Below are 18,128 nucleotides of genomic sequence, written 5' to 3'. Positions count from 1 at the left end.
GGTGGAATCCACGATCAACAAATGCTGGTTCCTTCTGTGGAATCATTACACGTTTTGTTGTGGATTAGTGACCAAATCCACAGTGGAAATGATCATCTGATATCCGAGTGCAGTGCGATGTTACACACTCTCCTATAGACTTGTATGGGTGCGTGAGAACCGAATTTGGCGTGCAATCACAGCATACTGCCATTTTTTTTTCCTGTCCGATTGCAATCCGATCAGCGCTGGCAAAAACCCGCCATTGATAAATAATGAAATATAGGATTAAATTGGTACGAATGCAATCTGATTATTATTATTATTTAATCGCCAGTGGCAGCGAGCCCTAATGGTCGTATACAGCTGCCAATGGAAAGGCCCCTCTTGGGACTGTAAACAGCAGGACGGCTCAGTATAAATATAGTTGCCCCCCAATTCAGGGGGTTTTGTGCTTTATTTTGTTTGTCTAGGTTTTAGAACATGTTCTTCTTTTTTTATCTATTCCTTAGGCGTTGCTGACCGGAAACACTGCCGATTTAAACCGGATCCAAACATTCTGCAATTATTTAGTGCCAGCAATGAAGACTATTTACGTAGCGGGTGGTCCCGGGGTCACATGGCGCCAGCGGGGGACAGTAAATATTCTACAGTAAGAATCTGTTTTCTGCTTATCTGAAGAAGAAAATCTATAAAAATTAGTCTTTTTTTCTTTTCTTTTTGTATTTACATAAGAATATGGAATATAATGTTCATTACTTTGACTTGTCATAAAGCTTTATGGTGTGTGCAGACATTAAATGTTTGGTGCAGAAATTTCTGTACCATTTCGGCATCTATTGGCACGAAAAACAGCGTGTAATACATGCATTTTTGCCCCATTTTTTAAATGTTTTTTTGGTGCAGATTTTTCCCACTCATTAATATGAGTGAAATCTGCAAGTCACAAATAAGCAATAAGTGCATGAGACTTCAGGATTCTAATTCACTTTATGACAAATCTGTGCAGAAAAAAAGTGACAACTCTGCAGCGTGTGCACAGACCCTTACTATTTTGACTATTTACATCAGTTCCCTTTTACGTCCACAGGAGGCCATGGCTGAAGCATTTTATCTGTCAAACATTGTGCCCCAAAACTATAAAAACAACGCCGGCTTCTGGAATCGGTAAGGTCCATGGTCAATAGGGATTTACTTTACAATCTGAAATGCAGATGCAGTCCTGCCTCATGTTCAAAGATTAAAGGAGTTGTCAATAGCAAAAATCACCTCCTTGCCACCCGGACTCAACATCTCAGTGATTTTTGGAGCTGTCTTCCAGAGGTTATGTGACATGACAATCGGCTCCAGCCTTCATCGTGGCATCAGACAAAAGGCTTCACCTGACTGAAGGCTGCAGCTGATCGGTGTGGCAGTCTGCAACGCTCCTGTGACACCAGTGTCCTCTATCAAAAGACTCGGGTTATACCAGCGATTAAAAATTGCTGGAATAACCTCCATCCGACATGTGTGTGTAAATATCTAGAAATATATTTCTTATTTTTATAAAATCTGGGGTCCTTTAGCATTTAATGAGGGGCTGTTCAGTAATGGACAATCCTTTTAACATATCGTGGTCTTTCCTGGACCACTGCAGCTTGAACCCACATTGAGCCTTCAATGTCACAGACACAAAGATATGACGAGACATGGCTGCCTTCTACAGCCTTCCTTTCTTTCTGGCTCCTTCTTACTGGAACCATTTTGCCCAGAAAACAATATAGCTAAAATGGTTTTGGTAAGCAGGAGCCGGAAAGACATGTGCCGGCGCATGCGCAGTTAGGTTTTAGGCTCGGCCTGCAGTAGAGAAGAGGAAAGTGCGTTTGTGCAATCCGGCAATGTCCCTGCTCAGGCACGAGATTTCATTCAGGTATGTGGATGACACAGGACACGTCATCCACATCAATCAAAGCTGGAAGACGGCTTTTAGCAGGGGAGAGGAGGGACAGGCCCCGCTGTAATGACACCCCTCGGACCGGACCGTCCTAATTTGTATTACTTGCTGGAGCACTTCAGTAGTTTTTTTTTGGAGATATAAGGGGGAGTCAGGACATAGTATACAACTTTCTGTAATGCAGCACAGGCGCTGAGGAAGGTGGTGGTATACCGCTGAGCTGTAGTTCCCCTCTGGCGTCACTGTGTAGAGAGTACAACATTTTCATGATCGGTGAGGGGCCCATAGGTCAGACCTCCACCGATCATAAAGTAACATGCCATCACTTTATGGGATGGGAATACCCCATATCATAAATGTCATTATTCACGGTGATTTCATACTCTGTCCTGGATGGCATCTATTTGTATGGTGACACCCCTCTGCTTCTGGATTACTATGTAACTAGGTAAATTTCCTATTCACAGGTCTAGGAGAACCGTATCTGGAGCTTCAGACACAGATAGGTAGAAATATCTGCAACGAATGACATAACCTATGGCGGCTTGAGGTGGACATGTTCTCCGGGGACAGTCATCAGCCAGGCCATTGCATGTGTAGTGTAATGAGATCAGTCCTACAATGGAGTAATGGCGGCTCATTTTTCTCATTGCTTGAAATCTTTATCCAGGTTTGAAATGTATTGTCGAGACCTGACACAGCGATTCGATGATATCTGGATTGTGAGCGGCCCCCTGCTGTTACCCGTGCAGAATGAGGACGGCAAGAAAAGTGTCACTTATCAGGTGAGCCGCTGTTTACCACCACATGTTCATGTAGTGACTTCAGAGATGACCGGTCGGCCGCCGTGTTCTAGAAAACAATGAGCCTCCTTCAGTCTGGCTGATCATTGCTTTCTGCTCCTGCCTGATTGTGTTGAGAAGTGTTCAGTCGTGAAATGAAGTTCCTCTTATCGGCAACCTCCGATCCACTAAATTTCTTAGTTCAGGGTGAAAGACACCGCACATTCTCACTAAGAGCTACCTGTTTGCTCAGTAACCAGTGTGAGATTCTAATTTAATAAATTATAAATTCAGAATTTAAATGAGGAGCTATGGGCATAATATGCAATAAAAGGCTTCGTGGGGCAGCGAATGGCAGGTTTGCAACACCTCCATGGCATGATCATTGGCATCATGGGTGATTCTGGGCAAATATTCTTTGTCGTTTTTGCACCTATGTGTGATTTGTGCCAGCAATCAGCCGTAATCGTAATCTGGGGGGCGTACTTGGTATAATATCCAAAACCAGGGTAAATGCTTGGACCTGTTGCCCTCATCACTGCTGTTAGTGCAAATACAGTTAGGTCCATATATATTTGGACAGAGACAACATTTTTCTAATTTTGGTTCTAGATATTACCACAATGAATTTTAAACAAAACAACTCAGAAGCAGTTGAAGTTCAGACTTTCAGCTTTCATTTGAGGGTATCCACATTCAAATTGGATGAAGGGTTTAGGAGTTTCAGATTCTTAACATGTGCCACCCTGTTTTTAAAGGGACCAAAAGTAATTGGACAGATTAAATAATTGTAAATAAAATGTTCATTTCTAGTACTTGGTTGAAAACCCTTTGTTGGTAATGACTGCCTGAAGTCTTGAACTCATGGACATCACCAGACGCTGTGTTTCCTCCTTTTTGATGCTCTGCCAGGCTTTCACTGCAGTAGTTTTCAGTTGCTGTTTGTTTGTGGGCCTTTCTGTCTGAAGTTTAGTCTTTAACAAGTGAAATGCATGCTCAATTGGGTTGAGATCAGGTGACTGACTTGGCCATTCAAGAATATTTCTTTGCTTTAATAAAATCCTGGGTTGCTTTGGCTTTATGTGTTGGGTCATTGTCCATCTGTAGTATGAAACGACGACCAATCAGTTTGGCTGCATTTGGCTGGATCTGAGCACACAGTATGGCTTTGAATACCTCAGAATTCATTCGACTGCTTCTGTCCTGTGTCACATCATCAATAAACACTAGTGACCCAGTGCCACTGGCAGCCATGCATGCCCAAGCCATCACACTGCCTCCGCCGTGTTTTACAGATGATGTGGTATGCTTTGGATCATGAGAGCTGTACCACGCCTTCGCCATACTTTTCTCTTTCCATCATTCTTGTAGAGGTTGATCTTGGTTTTATCTGTCCTAATAATGTTCTTCCAGAACTGTGCTGGATTTTTTAGATGTTTTTTAGCAAAGTCCAGTCTAGCCTTTTTATTCTTGATGCTTATGAGTGGCTTGCACCGTGCAGTGAACCCTCTGTATTTACTTTCATGCAGTCTTCTCTTTATGGTAGATTTGGATATTGATACGCCTACCTCCTGGAGAGTGTTGTTCACTTGGTTGGCTGTTGTGAAGGGGTTTCTCTTCATCATGGAGACTATTCTGCGATCATCCACCACTGTTGTCTTCCGTGGGCGCCCAGGTCTTTTTGCATTGATGAGTTCACCAGTGCTTTCTTTCTTTCTCAGGATGTACCAAACTGTAGATTTTGCCACTCCTAATGTTGTAGCAATTTCTCGGATGGGTTTTTTTCTCCTTCGTCTCATTGGGGGACACAGAGACTGTGGGTGTGTGCTTCTGCCGTCTGGAGGCCGACACTAAGTGTACAAAAAAAGAGTTAGCTCCTCCTCCGCCGCATACACCCTCGCCCCTAGGCCGGGCGTAACTCAGTTTTTGCTTAGTGTCTGATGGAGGCACACGCAGTCTGGAGTTCCAGACTAGGTTTTTTTTTTTTTTTTCCTTTTTCCCTTTTTTTCTATGAAGATAAGATAGGGGCGACGGATCCTATAGAGAGGATCCGATCTCCCCAAATCACCAACGGGCGACCACGTGTGAGTAACCCTCCACGTGTCCTCTCCCGCACCGAGGGACACATCTGGGACTTTTTTCCAGACATCTATTTTTTATCGAAAGAGGGGCAACGCGTCCTGATTAGAGGACTCGGTTTCCCCACAACTTCATCAGGCGCGTGTGAGCAGAACCAGTGGTCAGCCTCCACGTTGTTCCTCTCCTACTACAGCAGTATGGAGGCCCCGTCCACCCCTTGGTTGTGAGTCCAGGGGGCTGAATCGGAGGCGCAGGTGAGAGCGGGAGCGGGGGCGGCGATAGAAGTGGGGAAGAGGCCGCGAGTAAAACCGACAGAGCACCCCCCCCCCCCCACCCCCCGAGGTGGTCCTGCTCACCTTTTCTTATATGGGGCGATCTGTTCCTGCAGCGCACCGCAAGTTGGCGCTGGTGACCCGGGCTCCGCATGCCGCGTGTATCGCCGGGGGCTGGTGGAGCGCGGCCCCGCTGCAATCGCGCGAGGTCGCGCGCCGACTTCCGGTGGTAGCCGGAAGTCCCGCCCGCTGACTTCCGGTGGTAGCCGGAAGTCCCGCCCGCTGACGCGGCGGTGGCAGGCGGCGAATGCGGAGACGCGCGATATAGGTTCCGGAGAGTCTTCCGCCCTAACGCCTCGCATCCACGCAGGGGTACTGCGGACAGGAGCCGGTGGGTGAGTGTAACTCCGTTTTGGAGAACCACGCTGCTTGTCACGGAAGAGGTTACCCTCCTCCTCCTTCTGCTCTGCCTTCAGCCTGTGCAAGTATGTCTGCCAAAGGGAAAGCTCACTCTTTCCTTTACGCGGTTTGCGTGTCCTGTGGGGTCAGGCTGCCAAAGGCACAGGCGGGTAAATATTGTGAAGCCTGTGAGTCGGAGCGCGCCCAGGAGCCCCCCACTGTTTCTGAACCCAGGGGTCAGGACCCCCCGGAATGGGCGGTGTCCTTATCGCAGTCTATGCTGTCCCTTACAAGGGCAATTGAATCCCTTCAGGGCCCGGGCAGGAGCAGGGAGGGGGGTCTGCCAGCGGAAGAGAGCTCGTCCTCGTCTCAGGACCCTCCAACCATTAGAGGTCGCTCCAGTACCAGGCAAGCTCATATCAAGAGGGTTCGTTCCCCGTCGGCCGGACCCTCCGGGGCTTCGGCGGCGGGTATTAGAGCATCCCGTTCCCCGTCTCTGAGCTCTGGGAGCGATCAGGATGAAGGAGAGGAGGAAGAGGCCTGGAATCTAGAAAGTCTGGGGTTCCAGGATTCGGTGGACAGTCTCATTGAGGCAGTCAACCAGACATTAGAGATCGAGGACGATGTGCCCACAGTCTCAGGTCACAAGGTCTCTTTTAAGAAATCCAGGCGACCACATAGAAGATTTGCCACGCATCCGGAGTTTGAGGAGCTAGTCCAGAAACATAGAGATCACCCGGATAAGCGTTTTGCAATGCAAAAAGCGCTGCAGGCAAAGTATCCGTTTCCCCCTGAGCTCCATAAGGCTTGGGTAGAGTCGCCAGTAGTGGACCCTCCGGTATCACGTTTAGCATCAAGATCGCTATTGTCGATACCCAGTGTTTCCTCTATAAAGGACCCAACTGATCGCCTCATGGACGGGCTTGCCCGCTCGGTATATGAAGCAGCAGGGTCGGCTCTGGCCCCCTCCTTTGCGGCGACTTGGGTGGCTAAGGCCATGGTTTCGTGGGGGGACGCTCTGTATAAGGCCCTCCAGGACAGGGATCTCCCCGCGGAGGTCTTAGAGGTGGCAAATCAGATGTCAGGAGCAAGTGATTATCTTGTCAGCGCCTCACTAGACGCGGCCGAGTGCTCGGCGGTGGCGGCGGCGAATGCGATCGCCATTAGGCGTGCATTATGGCTGAGACTGTGGAAAGCGGATTCTATCTCTAAAAAATCCTTAACCTCATTGCCTTTTCAGGGCAATCGACTGTTCGGTGAGAAGCTGGATAGGCTTATCTCAGAAGCCACAGGGGGGAAAAGTAGTTTCCTTCCGCAGCAGAGAAGTTGCCCGGCATTCAGGCAAACGCAGAGGCGTTTTCGCCCCTTTCGTAGCCCCTGGGGGGGGACTTCGGCCAGGGCGTACTCCTCCGCAAACGATGGCCAGAGTAGGGAAAAACAAGTCTCTTACAGGGCCAATCCGCTGGGTAGAGGCCGAGGCCATTTACCCAGAGCGAAGGGGGCCAAGCCCCAAAAGCCTCCAGCTAAATGACTGGAGGCACTCCGTACCTACGGACGACAGAGTGGGCGGACGCCTACTAAGGTTCAGCCACGTTTGGGTCGCAGTGACACGCGACACTTGGGTGGCAGAACTTGTATCGTCCGGGTACAAGATAGAGTTTGTAGGACGGCCACCTCAGCGATTCTTCCGTTCGCGACTTTCCAAAACAGATGCGCAGGCAGAGAGTTTGTTACAGGCTGTAACATCGCTACAGCACAAAGGGGTCATCGCCCCAGTGCCGCAGGGCGAAGAGTCGCAGGGGTTTTACTCCAATCTTTTTTCGGTCCCCAAAAAAGACGGGACTGTGAGGCCGGTTCTGGATCTAAAGATCCTAAACAGATTCATCAGGGTCAGGCGATTCCGGATGGAATCCCTCCGCTCGGTCATTGCAGCCATGGATCCAGGGGAATTCCTGGCCTCAATCGATGTGCAGGATGCATATCTGCATATTCCGATATTCCCCCCACACCAGAGGTTCCTGCGATTTGCGATCGGAGGACGTCACTTCCAATTCGTGGCTCTGCCCTTCGGTCTGGCCACTGCCCCCAGAGTCTTTACAAAGATAATGGCGGTGGTTATGGCCATCCTGCATGCACGGGGCATAACGGTGTTACCTTACCTGGACGACCTTTTGGTAAAGGGGCCGTCGTTTCAGGAGTGCCAGGACAATGTCAGTATTACTCTGGATACCCTGGGCCGTCTGGGCTGGCTGATCAATTGGAGCAAGTCGTCTTTAGTTCCAGCCCAAAAAATCGTGTTCCTGGGCATGATTTTCGACACCTCCCGGGGGCTGGTGATCCTCCCTCAGGACAAGGCGCAAAAAATCAAGCAAGGGATACGGAACCTTCTACAGCCGGGCTCCAGATCCATCCGGTATGGCATGAGTGTTTTGGGCAGAATGGTGGCGGCGATAGAAGCAATCCCGTTTGCCCAGTTCCATCTCCGTCCGCTTCAGCATGCGCTCTTGTCAGCATGGGACCGGAGGCTGCTGTCTCTCAGTCATCGGTGCAAGTTGTCTCCGCTGATACGGGGTTCACTCCGGTGGTGGACTCGCGACTCGTCTCTGGTCCAGGGGAAACCCTTTCCCCCGGAACAATGGTTGGTGGTGACGACCGATGCAAGCCTGCAAGGTTGGGGGGCAGTTTTCCAGAGTCACATAGCCCAGGGGCGGTGGTCCGTTCAGGAGATAGTTCTCCCGATCAACATTCTGGAGATACGGGCAATACGATTGGCCCTACAACATTTCCAGTGTTTCCTGAGACACCGGCCGGTGCGCATCCAGACGGACAATGCGACAGCAGTAGCATATGTCAACCATCAAGGGGGCACGCGCAGCCAGGCAGCCATGCGCGAGGTCGGACTGGTACTACGTTGGGCGGAGAAGAACCGCGTGGTAATTTCAGCGGTGCACATTCCAGGAGTCGAAAACTGGGCGGCAGATTTTCTCAGCCGACAGGGGGTCGCGGCAGGGGAATGGTCCCTGCACCCCGAGATCTTTCAGCAGATCTGCCAACGGTGGGGGACACCAGACGTGGACCTTATGGCATCCAGAGAGGATGCCAAAGTACTAAGGTTTGTCGCTCGATCCCTCGATCCGCAGGCAATCGCAGCAGACGCGCTGGTGCTCCCGTGGAGCCAGTTTCGTCTCCCGTACTTGTTCCCCCCGCTGCCGCTGCTTCCAAGAGTTATCAGGAAAATAAGGAGAGAGAAGGTTCCAGCAATTCTGCTGGCCCCAGATTGGCCCCGGCGGGCCTGGTACGCAGATCTGGTCCAACTAGTGGTGGACGTACCCTGGCGTCTTCCAGATCGGCCGGACTTACTGTCCCAAGGGCCGATCTGCCATCCGAACTTAGGGGCCCTGTGTTTGACGGCGTGGCCATTGAATCTTGGCTGTTAACGCAGGCAGGATTCAGACGCGATGTGGCGGCCACGATGGTGAGTGCCCGAAAGCCTTCCTCAGCGAGGGTGTATCATCGGACTTGGGAAGTTTTCTTCCGTTGGTGTAGGGATCGTGAAGTGGCTCCTCTGGTTTTTTCGATCCCCAACGTACTGGCTTTTCTACAGGCAGGGCTGGACGCAGGGTTGGCCCCGAGTTCCCTCAGAACGCAAATCTCGGCCCTGTCGGTACTTTTCCAACGAAAGGTCGCTTCCGTCTGGCAGGTTAGGACATTTATGCAGGGGGTCGCACATTTAGTACCCCCCTATAAGGCGCCGACGGAATCATGGGACCTGAATTTGGTGCTCAGAGTCCTTCAGGAGGCCCCTTTCGAACCATTGCAAGAGGTCTCCTTACCTTACCTGTCCAGAAAGGTCGTTTTTCTAGTAGCCATAACGTCTATTAGGCGGGTTTCGGAATTGGCGGCCTTATCTTGTAAACCACCGTTCCTAACCTTTTATAAGGATAAGGTAGTTTTAAGGCCAGCTCCCCCCTTCTTGCCGAAGGTTGTGTCTGCATTTCATATCAACGAAGACATCGTCTTACCCTCGTTTTGCCCGGCACCGGTGCACAGGGTAGAGAAGGCTTTGCACACCCTGGATCTGGTAAGAGCTCTTAGGAGGTATGTGACAAGGACGGCGCCATTCCGCCAGACAGACGCTCTATTCGTGGTTCCAGAGGGTCGGAGGAAGGGGCTCGCTGCGTCCAGAGCGACTTTGGCCAGATGGGTTCGCCTGACGGTCCAAGAAGCTTATCAAATCAGTGGCACGCCGGTTCCGGCAGGGATCAAGGCTCACTCGGCACGGGCAGTGGGTGCCTCATGGGCACTACGACACCAGGCTTCAGCGGAGCAGGTATGCAAAGCAGCTACCTGGTCCAGTTTACATACGTTTGTCAAACATTATAACGTACATACCCAGGCATCCTCGGATGCAAGCCTGGGAAGAAAGATTCTCCAGGCAGCAGTTGCGCACCTCTAATCAGGGGCGCAAATTAGCAGGGATTGGGTGAGCTAAGATCCCGCCCAGAGGACTGCTTTAGGACGTCCCACAGTCTCTGTGTCCCCCAATGAGACGAAGGAGAAACATGGATTTTTGTGAGTACTCACCGTAAAATCCTTTTCTCCGAGACGCTCATTGGGGGACACAGCACCCACCCTATCAGCCAGTTGGCATTTACTTATTTTGAGTTTTACAAATCCTTGTACGAGGTTTAGGGTGGCCCCCTTTTTCAGACATATAGTTTCTTGCCTGAGTTTAAGGCGCGTTCTCCTACTGCTTATGCACTAAACTGAGTTACGCCCGGCCTAGGGGCGAGGGTGTATGCGGCGGAGGAGGAGCTAACTCTTTTTTTGTACACTTAGTGTCGGCCTCCAGACGGCAGAAGCACACACCCACAGTCTCTGTGTCCCCCAATGAGCGTCTCGGAGAAAAGGATTTTACGGTGAGTACTCACAAAAATCCATGTTTCTGTTTTTGCAGCTTAAGGATGGCTTGTTTCACCTGCATGGAGAGCTCCTTTGACCGCATGTTTCCTTCACAGCAAAACCTTCCAAATGCAAGCATCACACCTCAAATCAACTCCAGGCCTTTTTATCTGCTTAATTGAGAATGACATAACGAAGGGATTGCCCACACCTGTCCATGAAATAGCCTTGGAGTCAATTGTCCAATTACTTTTGGTCCTTTTAACCCTTTACCTACAATGGACGTAATTACCATGGACGGAATATTACGTCCCAGCAATCAGCGGCGCCCATGTGGTGAGCGCCGCTGATCGCGGCCGGGTGTCAGCTGATTATCACAGCTGACACCCGGCACAATGTGTCAGGGGCTGTCACGGACCGCCCCCGACATGTTAACCCCTTTCACACCGCGATCAAATGTGATCGCAGTGTATCGGGGGTTAAAGGGAAGCATCGGCAGGGAGGGGGCTCCCTCCGTTCTTCCCTGAGCCCCCCACGGCAGCGCAATGTGCAGCACTGCTGCGGGGGTCTCTTTCTTTCCCCTCTCTTTCCCCACAGTGATCTGTGATGTGACAGATCAGCGATCTGTCAGAGGACAGTGATGTCCCACCTGGGACAAAGTAATAAAGTAAAAAAAAAAAAAAAGTGTTAAAAATAATTTAACAAAAAATCGCTAAATAAATTAGTAAAAAAAGACAAAAATATTCCCCAATAAATCCATTTTTTCAAAATAAAAAAAAACAAAATAATAAAAGTACACATATTTGGTATCGCCGCGTCCGTAGCGACCCGCCCTATAAAACTGTCCCATTAGTTAACCCCTTTAGCGAACCCCTTAAAAAATAAAAATAAAAAACGAAGCAAAAAATAATGATTTATTATCATACCACCGAACAAAAAGTGCAATAACGCGCGATCAAAAAGACGCATATAAATATCCATGGTACCGCTGAAAACGTCATCTTGTCCCGCAAAAAACGAGCCACCACACAGCATCATCTGCAGAAAAATAAAAAAGTTATAGCTCGCAGAATAAAGCGATACAAAAATAATTATTTTTTATATAAAATTGTTTTCATTGCAAAAAACCGACAAAACATAAAAAAACGACCTAAATGAGGTATCGCTGTAACCGTACTGACCCGAAGAATAAAACCGCTTTATCAATTTTACCGCACGCGGAACAGTGTAAACGCACCCCCCCAAAAGAAATTCATGAAACGCTGGTTTTAGTTCATTCTGCGTCCCAAAAATCGGAATAAAAAGCGATCGAAAAATGTCACGTGCCCGAAAATGGTACCAATAAAAACGTCAACTCGTTCCGCAAAAAATAAGACCTCACATGACTCGGTGGGTCAAAATACGGAAAAATTATAGCTCACAATATGTGGTGATGCAAAAACTATTTTTACAATAAAAAGCGTCTTTTAGCGTGTGACAGCTGCCAAACATAAAAACCGCCATAAATAGTAAATCAAACCCCCCGTTATCACCCCCTTAGTTAGGGAAAAAATAATAAAACTAAAAGAAAATGTATTTATTTCCATTTTCCCATTAGGGTTAGGGCTAGGGTTAGGGTTAGGGCAAGGGTTAGGGCTAGGGTTAGGGCTAGGATTAGGGCTGAGATTAGGGTTGGGGGTGTGTTGGGGTTAGGGTTGGAGTTATAATTGTGGGCTTTCCACTGTTTGGGCACATCAGGTGCTCTCCAAATGCAACATGGCATCTAATCTCAATTCCGGCCAATTCTGCGTTGAAAAAGTCAAATGGTGCTCCTTCCCTTCCAAGCTCTGCCATGCGCCCAAACAGTGTTTTACCCCCACATATGCGGTATCAGCCTACTCAGGACAAATTACAAAACAACTTTTGGGGTCCAATTTCTCCTGTTACCCTTAGGAAAATAAAAAATTGGGGGCAAAAAGATCATTTTTGCGGAAAAAAATGATTTTTTTCCTTTTCACGCCCAGGCGTTATAAACTTCTGTGAAGCACTTGGGGGTTCAAAAGGCTCACCAAACATCTAGATAAGTCCCGTGGGGGGTCTATTTTCCAAATTGGGGTCACTTGTGGGGAGTTTCAATAGTTTAGGTACATTAGGGGCTCTCCAAAAGCAACATGACACCCGCAGACCATGCCATCAAAGTCTTCATTCCAAAACGTCACTACTTCCCTTCCGAGCCCTGACGTGTGCCCATACAGTAGTTTTCTCCCACATATGAGGTATCAGCGTACTCAGGACAAATTGGACAACAACTTTTGGGGTCCAATTTCTCCTGTTACCCTTGGGAAAATAAAAAAATTGGAGACTAACTGATCATGTTTGTGGAAAAAATACGATTTTTTTATTTTCATGCCTGGGCATTATAAACTTCTGTGAAGCCCTTGGGGGTTCAAAGTGCTCACCACACATCTAGATAAGTTCCTTGGGGGGGTCTAGATTCCAAAATGGTGTCATTTGTGGGGGGTTTCCACTGTTTTTGTACATCAGGGGTTTTCCAATCGCGACATGGTGTCCGATCTCAATTCTAGCCAAAAACGTCAAATGGCGCTGCTTCCCTTCCGAGCTCTGCTATGCGCCCAAATAGTCATTTACACCCACATATGGGGTATCAGCGTACTCAGGACAAAATGCACAATAACTTTTAGGGTCCTGTTACCCTTGGAAATATAAAAATTGGGGGTGAAAAGATCATTTTTGTGGAAAAAATATGATTTTTTAATTGTACCGCTGTACGTTATAAACTTCTGTGAAGCCCTTGTGGGTTCAAAGTTCTCACCACATATCTAAATAAGTTCCTTGGAGGGTCTAGTCTCCAAAATGGGGTCACTTGGGGGGGGTTTCCACTGTTCAGGTACATCAGGGGCTCTCCAAACGCGACATGGCGTCCGATCTGAATTCCAGCCAATTTTGCATTGAAAAAGTCAAACGGCGCTCCTTCCCTACTGAGGTCTGTCATGCGCCGAAACAGTGGTTCCCCCCCACATATCAGGTATCGGCGTACTCAGGAAAAATTGCACATTAACTTTTGCAGTCCAATTTCTCCTGTTACCCTTGGTAAAATAAAGAAAATTGAACCTGAAGTATTTTTTTTGTGAAAAAAAGTTAAATGTTCGTTTTTTTTTTAAATATTCAAAAAATTCCTGACGCACCTAAAGGGTTAATAAACTTCTTGAATGTGGTTTTAAGCACCATGAGGGGTGCAGTTTTTAGAATGGTGTCACTTTTGGGTATTTTCTATCATATAGACCCCTCAAAGTGGCTTCAATTGTGATGTGGTCCTAAAAATAAAATGGTGTTGTAAAAATGAGAAATCGCTGGTCAACTTTTAACCCTTATAACTTCCTAACAAAAAAAATTTTGGTTCCAAAATTGTGCTGATGTAAAGTAAACATGTGGGAAATGTTAGTTAGACCTGTTTCACACTTCCGTTTTTGTGTCCGCCAAACGGATCCGTTTCCGTTTTTTTGACGGAAACTGATGCAAACGGATCCGTTTTTAAAAAAACGGATCCGTTTTTTTGACGGATCCGCGGTAACCGCTAATGGAAGTCTATGGGACAAAAAAACGGATCCTGCAAAAAAATTTTGACGGATTTGAAAAAACGGAAGTGTGAAACAGGCCTTATCAAGTTTTTTGTGTGCAGTATCGCTGTGATTTAAATTCAAAGTTGGAAAATTGCGAAATTTTCAAAATTTTCGCCAAATTTCCGTTTTTTTCACAAATAAACGCAAGTTATTTGAATGAAATTTTACCACTAACATGAAGTACAATATGTCACGAGAAAACAATGTCAGAATCACCGGGATCCATGGAAGCGTTTCAGAGTTATGACCTCATAAAGTGACAGTGGTCAGAATTGTAAAAATTGGCCCGGGAGTTAACTTGCAAACCACCCTTGTAGTGAAGGGGTTAAAAACAGGGTGGCACATGTTAAGGAGCTGAAACTCCTAAACCCTTCATCCAATTTTAATATGGATACCCTCAAATGAAAGCTGAAAGTCTGAACTTCAACTGCATCTGAATTGTTTTGTTTAAAATTCATTGTGGTAATGTCTAGAACCAAAATTAGAAAAATGTTGTCTCTGTCCAAATATATATGGACCTAACTGTACCAGTCTAGCTGGAACTGTTCCAATGCGAATGCTTTGTAGTTTGGCTACCACTCTGTTTTCAATGGTCAGTTTCAGGTCATTATTATTTTGCCAGCACTATAGAGTCTGGAACTTCCTTTTTTCCCTTACTAGAGTACACCCTTCTGACACTCTCTTACGTGGCTTCTTTTTTTTCCAGTGGGATACTCCAGTTCATTATCATTCTGTCAGCACTATAGAGTCTGGAACTTCCTTTATTAGAATACACAATTTTGATACTCTGTAACTTGGCTTCCACTTTTTTTTTCAGTAGGCTGCTCAATGTCATTATTATAATTCTGTGAGCACTATAAAATTCTGGTGCTTTGTAACTTTGCATCAGATTTTTTTCTAGTGGGCTGCCCCATTTCATTATCATTCTGTGGGCACTATAAAGGCTGGATTTGTGGTTTCAGGCCTCCCCATCCCTCCCCCTGGCTCTTGCTCACTGTTCTCCTTTAATTGACGTAGGTGATTCCTTGATGCATCCACATTGCCTGGCGAAATCTTGATGTGAGGCATCATCCATGTCAGTTGAAGGAGGAGGGCGGTGAGCAGCAGCTGGGGCGGAGGGCGTATAGCAGCAGCCGGGGCGGAGGGCGGCGAGCAGCAGTCGGGGCGGAGGGCGGCGAGCAGCAGTCGTGGCGGAGGGCGGCGAGCAGCAGTCGGGGAAGAGAGCGGCGTGCAGCAGTCGGGGAAGAGGGCGGCGAGCAGCTGTCGGGGAAGAGGGCGGCGAGCAGCTGTCGGGGAAGAGGGCGGCGAGCAGCAGTCGGGGAAGAGGGCGACGAGCAGCAGTCGGGGAAGAGGGCGGCGAGCAGCAGTCGGGGAAGAGGGATCAAGAGGCCCGAAACCATGGCCATCAGGCAGGAACGACCCGATTTTCATACAACGCGGGAGAACTTTAAAGGTTCTTTTGGGAGTATACAGGGGGTATATACAGTGGGGAAAAAAAGTATTTAGTCAGTCAGCAATAGTGCAAGTTCCACCACTTAAAAAGATGAGAGGCGTCTGTAATTTACATCATAGGTAGACCTCAACTATGGGAGACAAACTGAGAAAAAAAAATCCAGAAAATCACATTGTCTGTTTTTTTTCATTTTATTTGCATATTATGGTGGAAAATAAGTATTTGGTCAGAAACAAGCAATCAAGATTTCTGGCTCTCACAGACCTGTAACTTCTTCTTTAAGAGTCTCCTCTTTCCTCCACTCATTACCAGTAGTAATGGCACCTGTTTAAACATGTTATCAGTATAAAAAGACACCTGTGCACACCCTCAAACAGTCTGACTCCAAACTCCACTATGGTGAAGACCAAAGAGCTGTCAAAGGACACCAGAAACAAAATTGTAGCCCTGCACCAGGCTGGGAAGACTGAATCTGCAATAGCCAACCAGCTTGGAGTGAAGAAATCAACTGTGGGAGCAATAATTAGAAAATGGAAGACATACAAGACCACTGATAATCTCCCTCGATCTGGTGCTCCACGCAAAATCCCAGCCCGTGGGGTCAGAATGATCACAAGAACGGTGAGCAAAAATCCCAGAACCACGCGGGGGGACCTAGTGAATGAACTGCAGAGAGCTGGGACCAATGTAACAAGGCCTACCATAAGTAACACACTACGCCACCATGGACTCAGATCCTGAAGTGCCAGACGTGTCCCACTGCTTAAGCCTGTACATGTCCGGGCCCGTCTGAAGTTTGCTAGAGAGCATTTGGATGATCCAGAGGAGTTTTGGGAGAATGTCCTATGGTCTGATGAAACCAAACTGGAACTGTTTGGTAGAAACACAACTTGTCGTGTTTGGAGGAAAAAGAATACTGAGTTGCAGCCATCAAACACCATACCTACTGTAAAGCATGGTGGTGGAAACATCATGCTTTGGGGCTGTTTCTCTGCAAAGGGGCCAGGACGACTGATCCGGGTACATGAAAGAATGAATGGGGCCATGTATCGTGAGATTTTGAGTGCAAACCTCCTTCCATCAGCAAGGGCATTGAAGATGAAACGTGGCTGGGTCTTTCAACATGACAATGATCCAAAGCATACCGCCAGGACAACGAAGGAGTGGCTTCGTAAGAAGCATTTCAAGGTCCTGGAGTGGCCTAGCCAGTCTCCAGATCTCAACCCTATAGAAAACCTTTGGAGGGAGTTGAAAGTCCGTGTTGCCAAGCGAAAAGCCAAAAACATCACTGCTCTAGAGGAGATCTGCATGGAGGAATGGGCCAACATACCAACAACAGTGTGTGGCAACCTTGTGAAGACTTACAGAAAACGTTTGACCTCTGTCATTGCCAACAAAGGATATATCACAAAGTATTGAGATGAAATTTTGTTTCTGACCAAATACTTATTTTCCACCATAATATGCAAATAAAATGAAAAAAAAACAGACAATGTGATAGGCCGCTATCTGCAGACCGGATATAACTACAAGAGAAATGTGCTGTCTTCCAGGTGCAAAAATTAAAGATGTGTCTGACAGGATATCAGGACTCTTCAGACCTACAGATGACTACCCATTCCTGCTACTACATGTGGGGACAAATGACACCGCAAGAAACGACCTGGAAATCATCTGCAGAGACTTTGAAGACTTAGGCAAGAAAGTGAAAGAACTGGGAGCGCAGGTGGTCTTCTCTTCCATCCTCCCAGTGGATGGCCATGGAACAAGGAGGTGGAATAAGATTCTGCAGGTGAACAACTGGCTACGTCGATGGTGCCATCAGCAACGATTTGGATTTCTGGATCACGGAGTGAACTACTTATACGATGGACTACTTGCTAGAGATGGGGTGCACCTTACGAAGACTGGAAAGCATGTATTTGGAAGTCGCCTTGCTACACTTGTAAGGAGAGCTTTAAACTAGAACAACATGGGAAGGGAAGCAAAAGACTAGAAAAAGCCATACACCTGACAAATGCTATTGAGAACTCTGCTATTAGAAGTGGAAAGGAAGAACAAAGACGAAAGAATCTAATTAATAAAAATATTGGAGAAAGAGAAACCAATCACAAACTAAAATGTTTCTATACTAATGCACAAAGCATGGGCAACAAACAAGGAGAATTGGAACTACTAACACAGGAACAGAAATATGATGTAATTGGAATCACTGAGACTTGGTGGGACAATACACATGATTGGAATACAAGACTAGAAGGATACAACTTATTTGCAAGAAACAGACTTGATAAACGAGGAGGGGGTGTCGCATTGTATGTTCGAAACGCGTATATCTGCACAGAGATTGAAGCTTCAGAGACTGGGAGTTCTGTGGAAACTGTTTGGGTAAGAATACAAGGACAGAACAATGGAAAGGACACCATTGTAGGCATTTACTACAGGCCGCCTGTGCTAGCCGAAGATATAGATGAACTCTTTATGCATCAGATGGCCAAGTTCTCCAAAAAATATGACATAGTTGTCATGGGAGATTTCAACTATCCAGACATTTGTTGGGAATCTCTCTCAGGCAAAACTAACAGGTCAAGGAAATTCTTATCCTCTCTTGCTGACAACTTTATCTTCCAAAAGGTAAGGGAGAAAACAAGGGGAACTGCTACCTTGGATCTAATCCTTATAAACAGGGAGGAAATGGTTGAGGAGGTA

At 47.3% G+C, this 18,128-nt stretch overlaps 2 protein-coding genes across 3 annotated transcripts in view; both read left to right on the top strand.

The window, feature by feature from the left end:
- LOC141088122 (nuclease EXOG, mitochondrial-like) overlaps positions 1–18,128 on the top strand; it is a 31,318-nt gene that overhangs the window by 9,804 nt on the left and 3,386 nt on the right. The window contains exons 2-4 of the mRNA XM_073574066.1: positions 492–631; positions 1,070–1,146; positions 2,583–2,697. Of these exons, the coding sequence (XP_073430167.1) occupies positions 492–631; positions 1,070–1,146; positions 2,583–2,697 (332 nt within the window). The remainder of the gene's footprint in view (positions 1–491; positions 632–1,069; positions 1,147–2,582; positions 2,698–18,128) is intronic.
- LOC141088064 (uncharacterized) overlaps positions 615–18,128 on the top strand; it is a 129,005-nt gene continuing 111,491 nt past the window's right edge. Inside the window, exons 1-3 of one of the 2 annotated variants that reach the window (XM_073573935.1) lie at positions 615–631; positions 1,070–1,146; positions 2,380–2,697. The gene's annotated coding sequence lies outside the window, so the exon portion shown is untranslated. The other variant, XM_073573936.1, reaches the window with a different exon arrangement.

This window comes from Dendrobates tinctorius, unplaced genomic scaffold, assembly GCF_039654945.1.
Source record: "Dendrobates tinctorius isolate UK_male_01 unplaced genomic scaffold, ASM3965494v1 ptg000037l, whole genome shotgun sequence".
Taxonomy (NCBI): Eukaryota; Metazoa; Chordata; class Amphibia; order Anura; family Dendrobatidae; genus Dendrobates; species Dendrobates tinctorius.
Note: the sequence above shows the minus strand (reverse complement) of the source record. Positions and strands in the feature narration are given on the sequence as shown.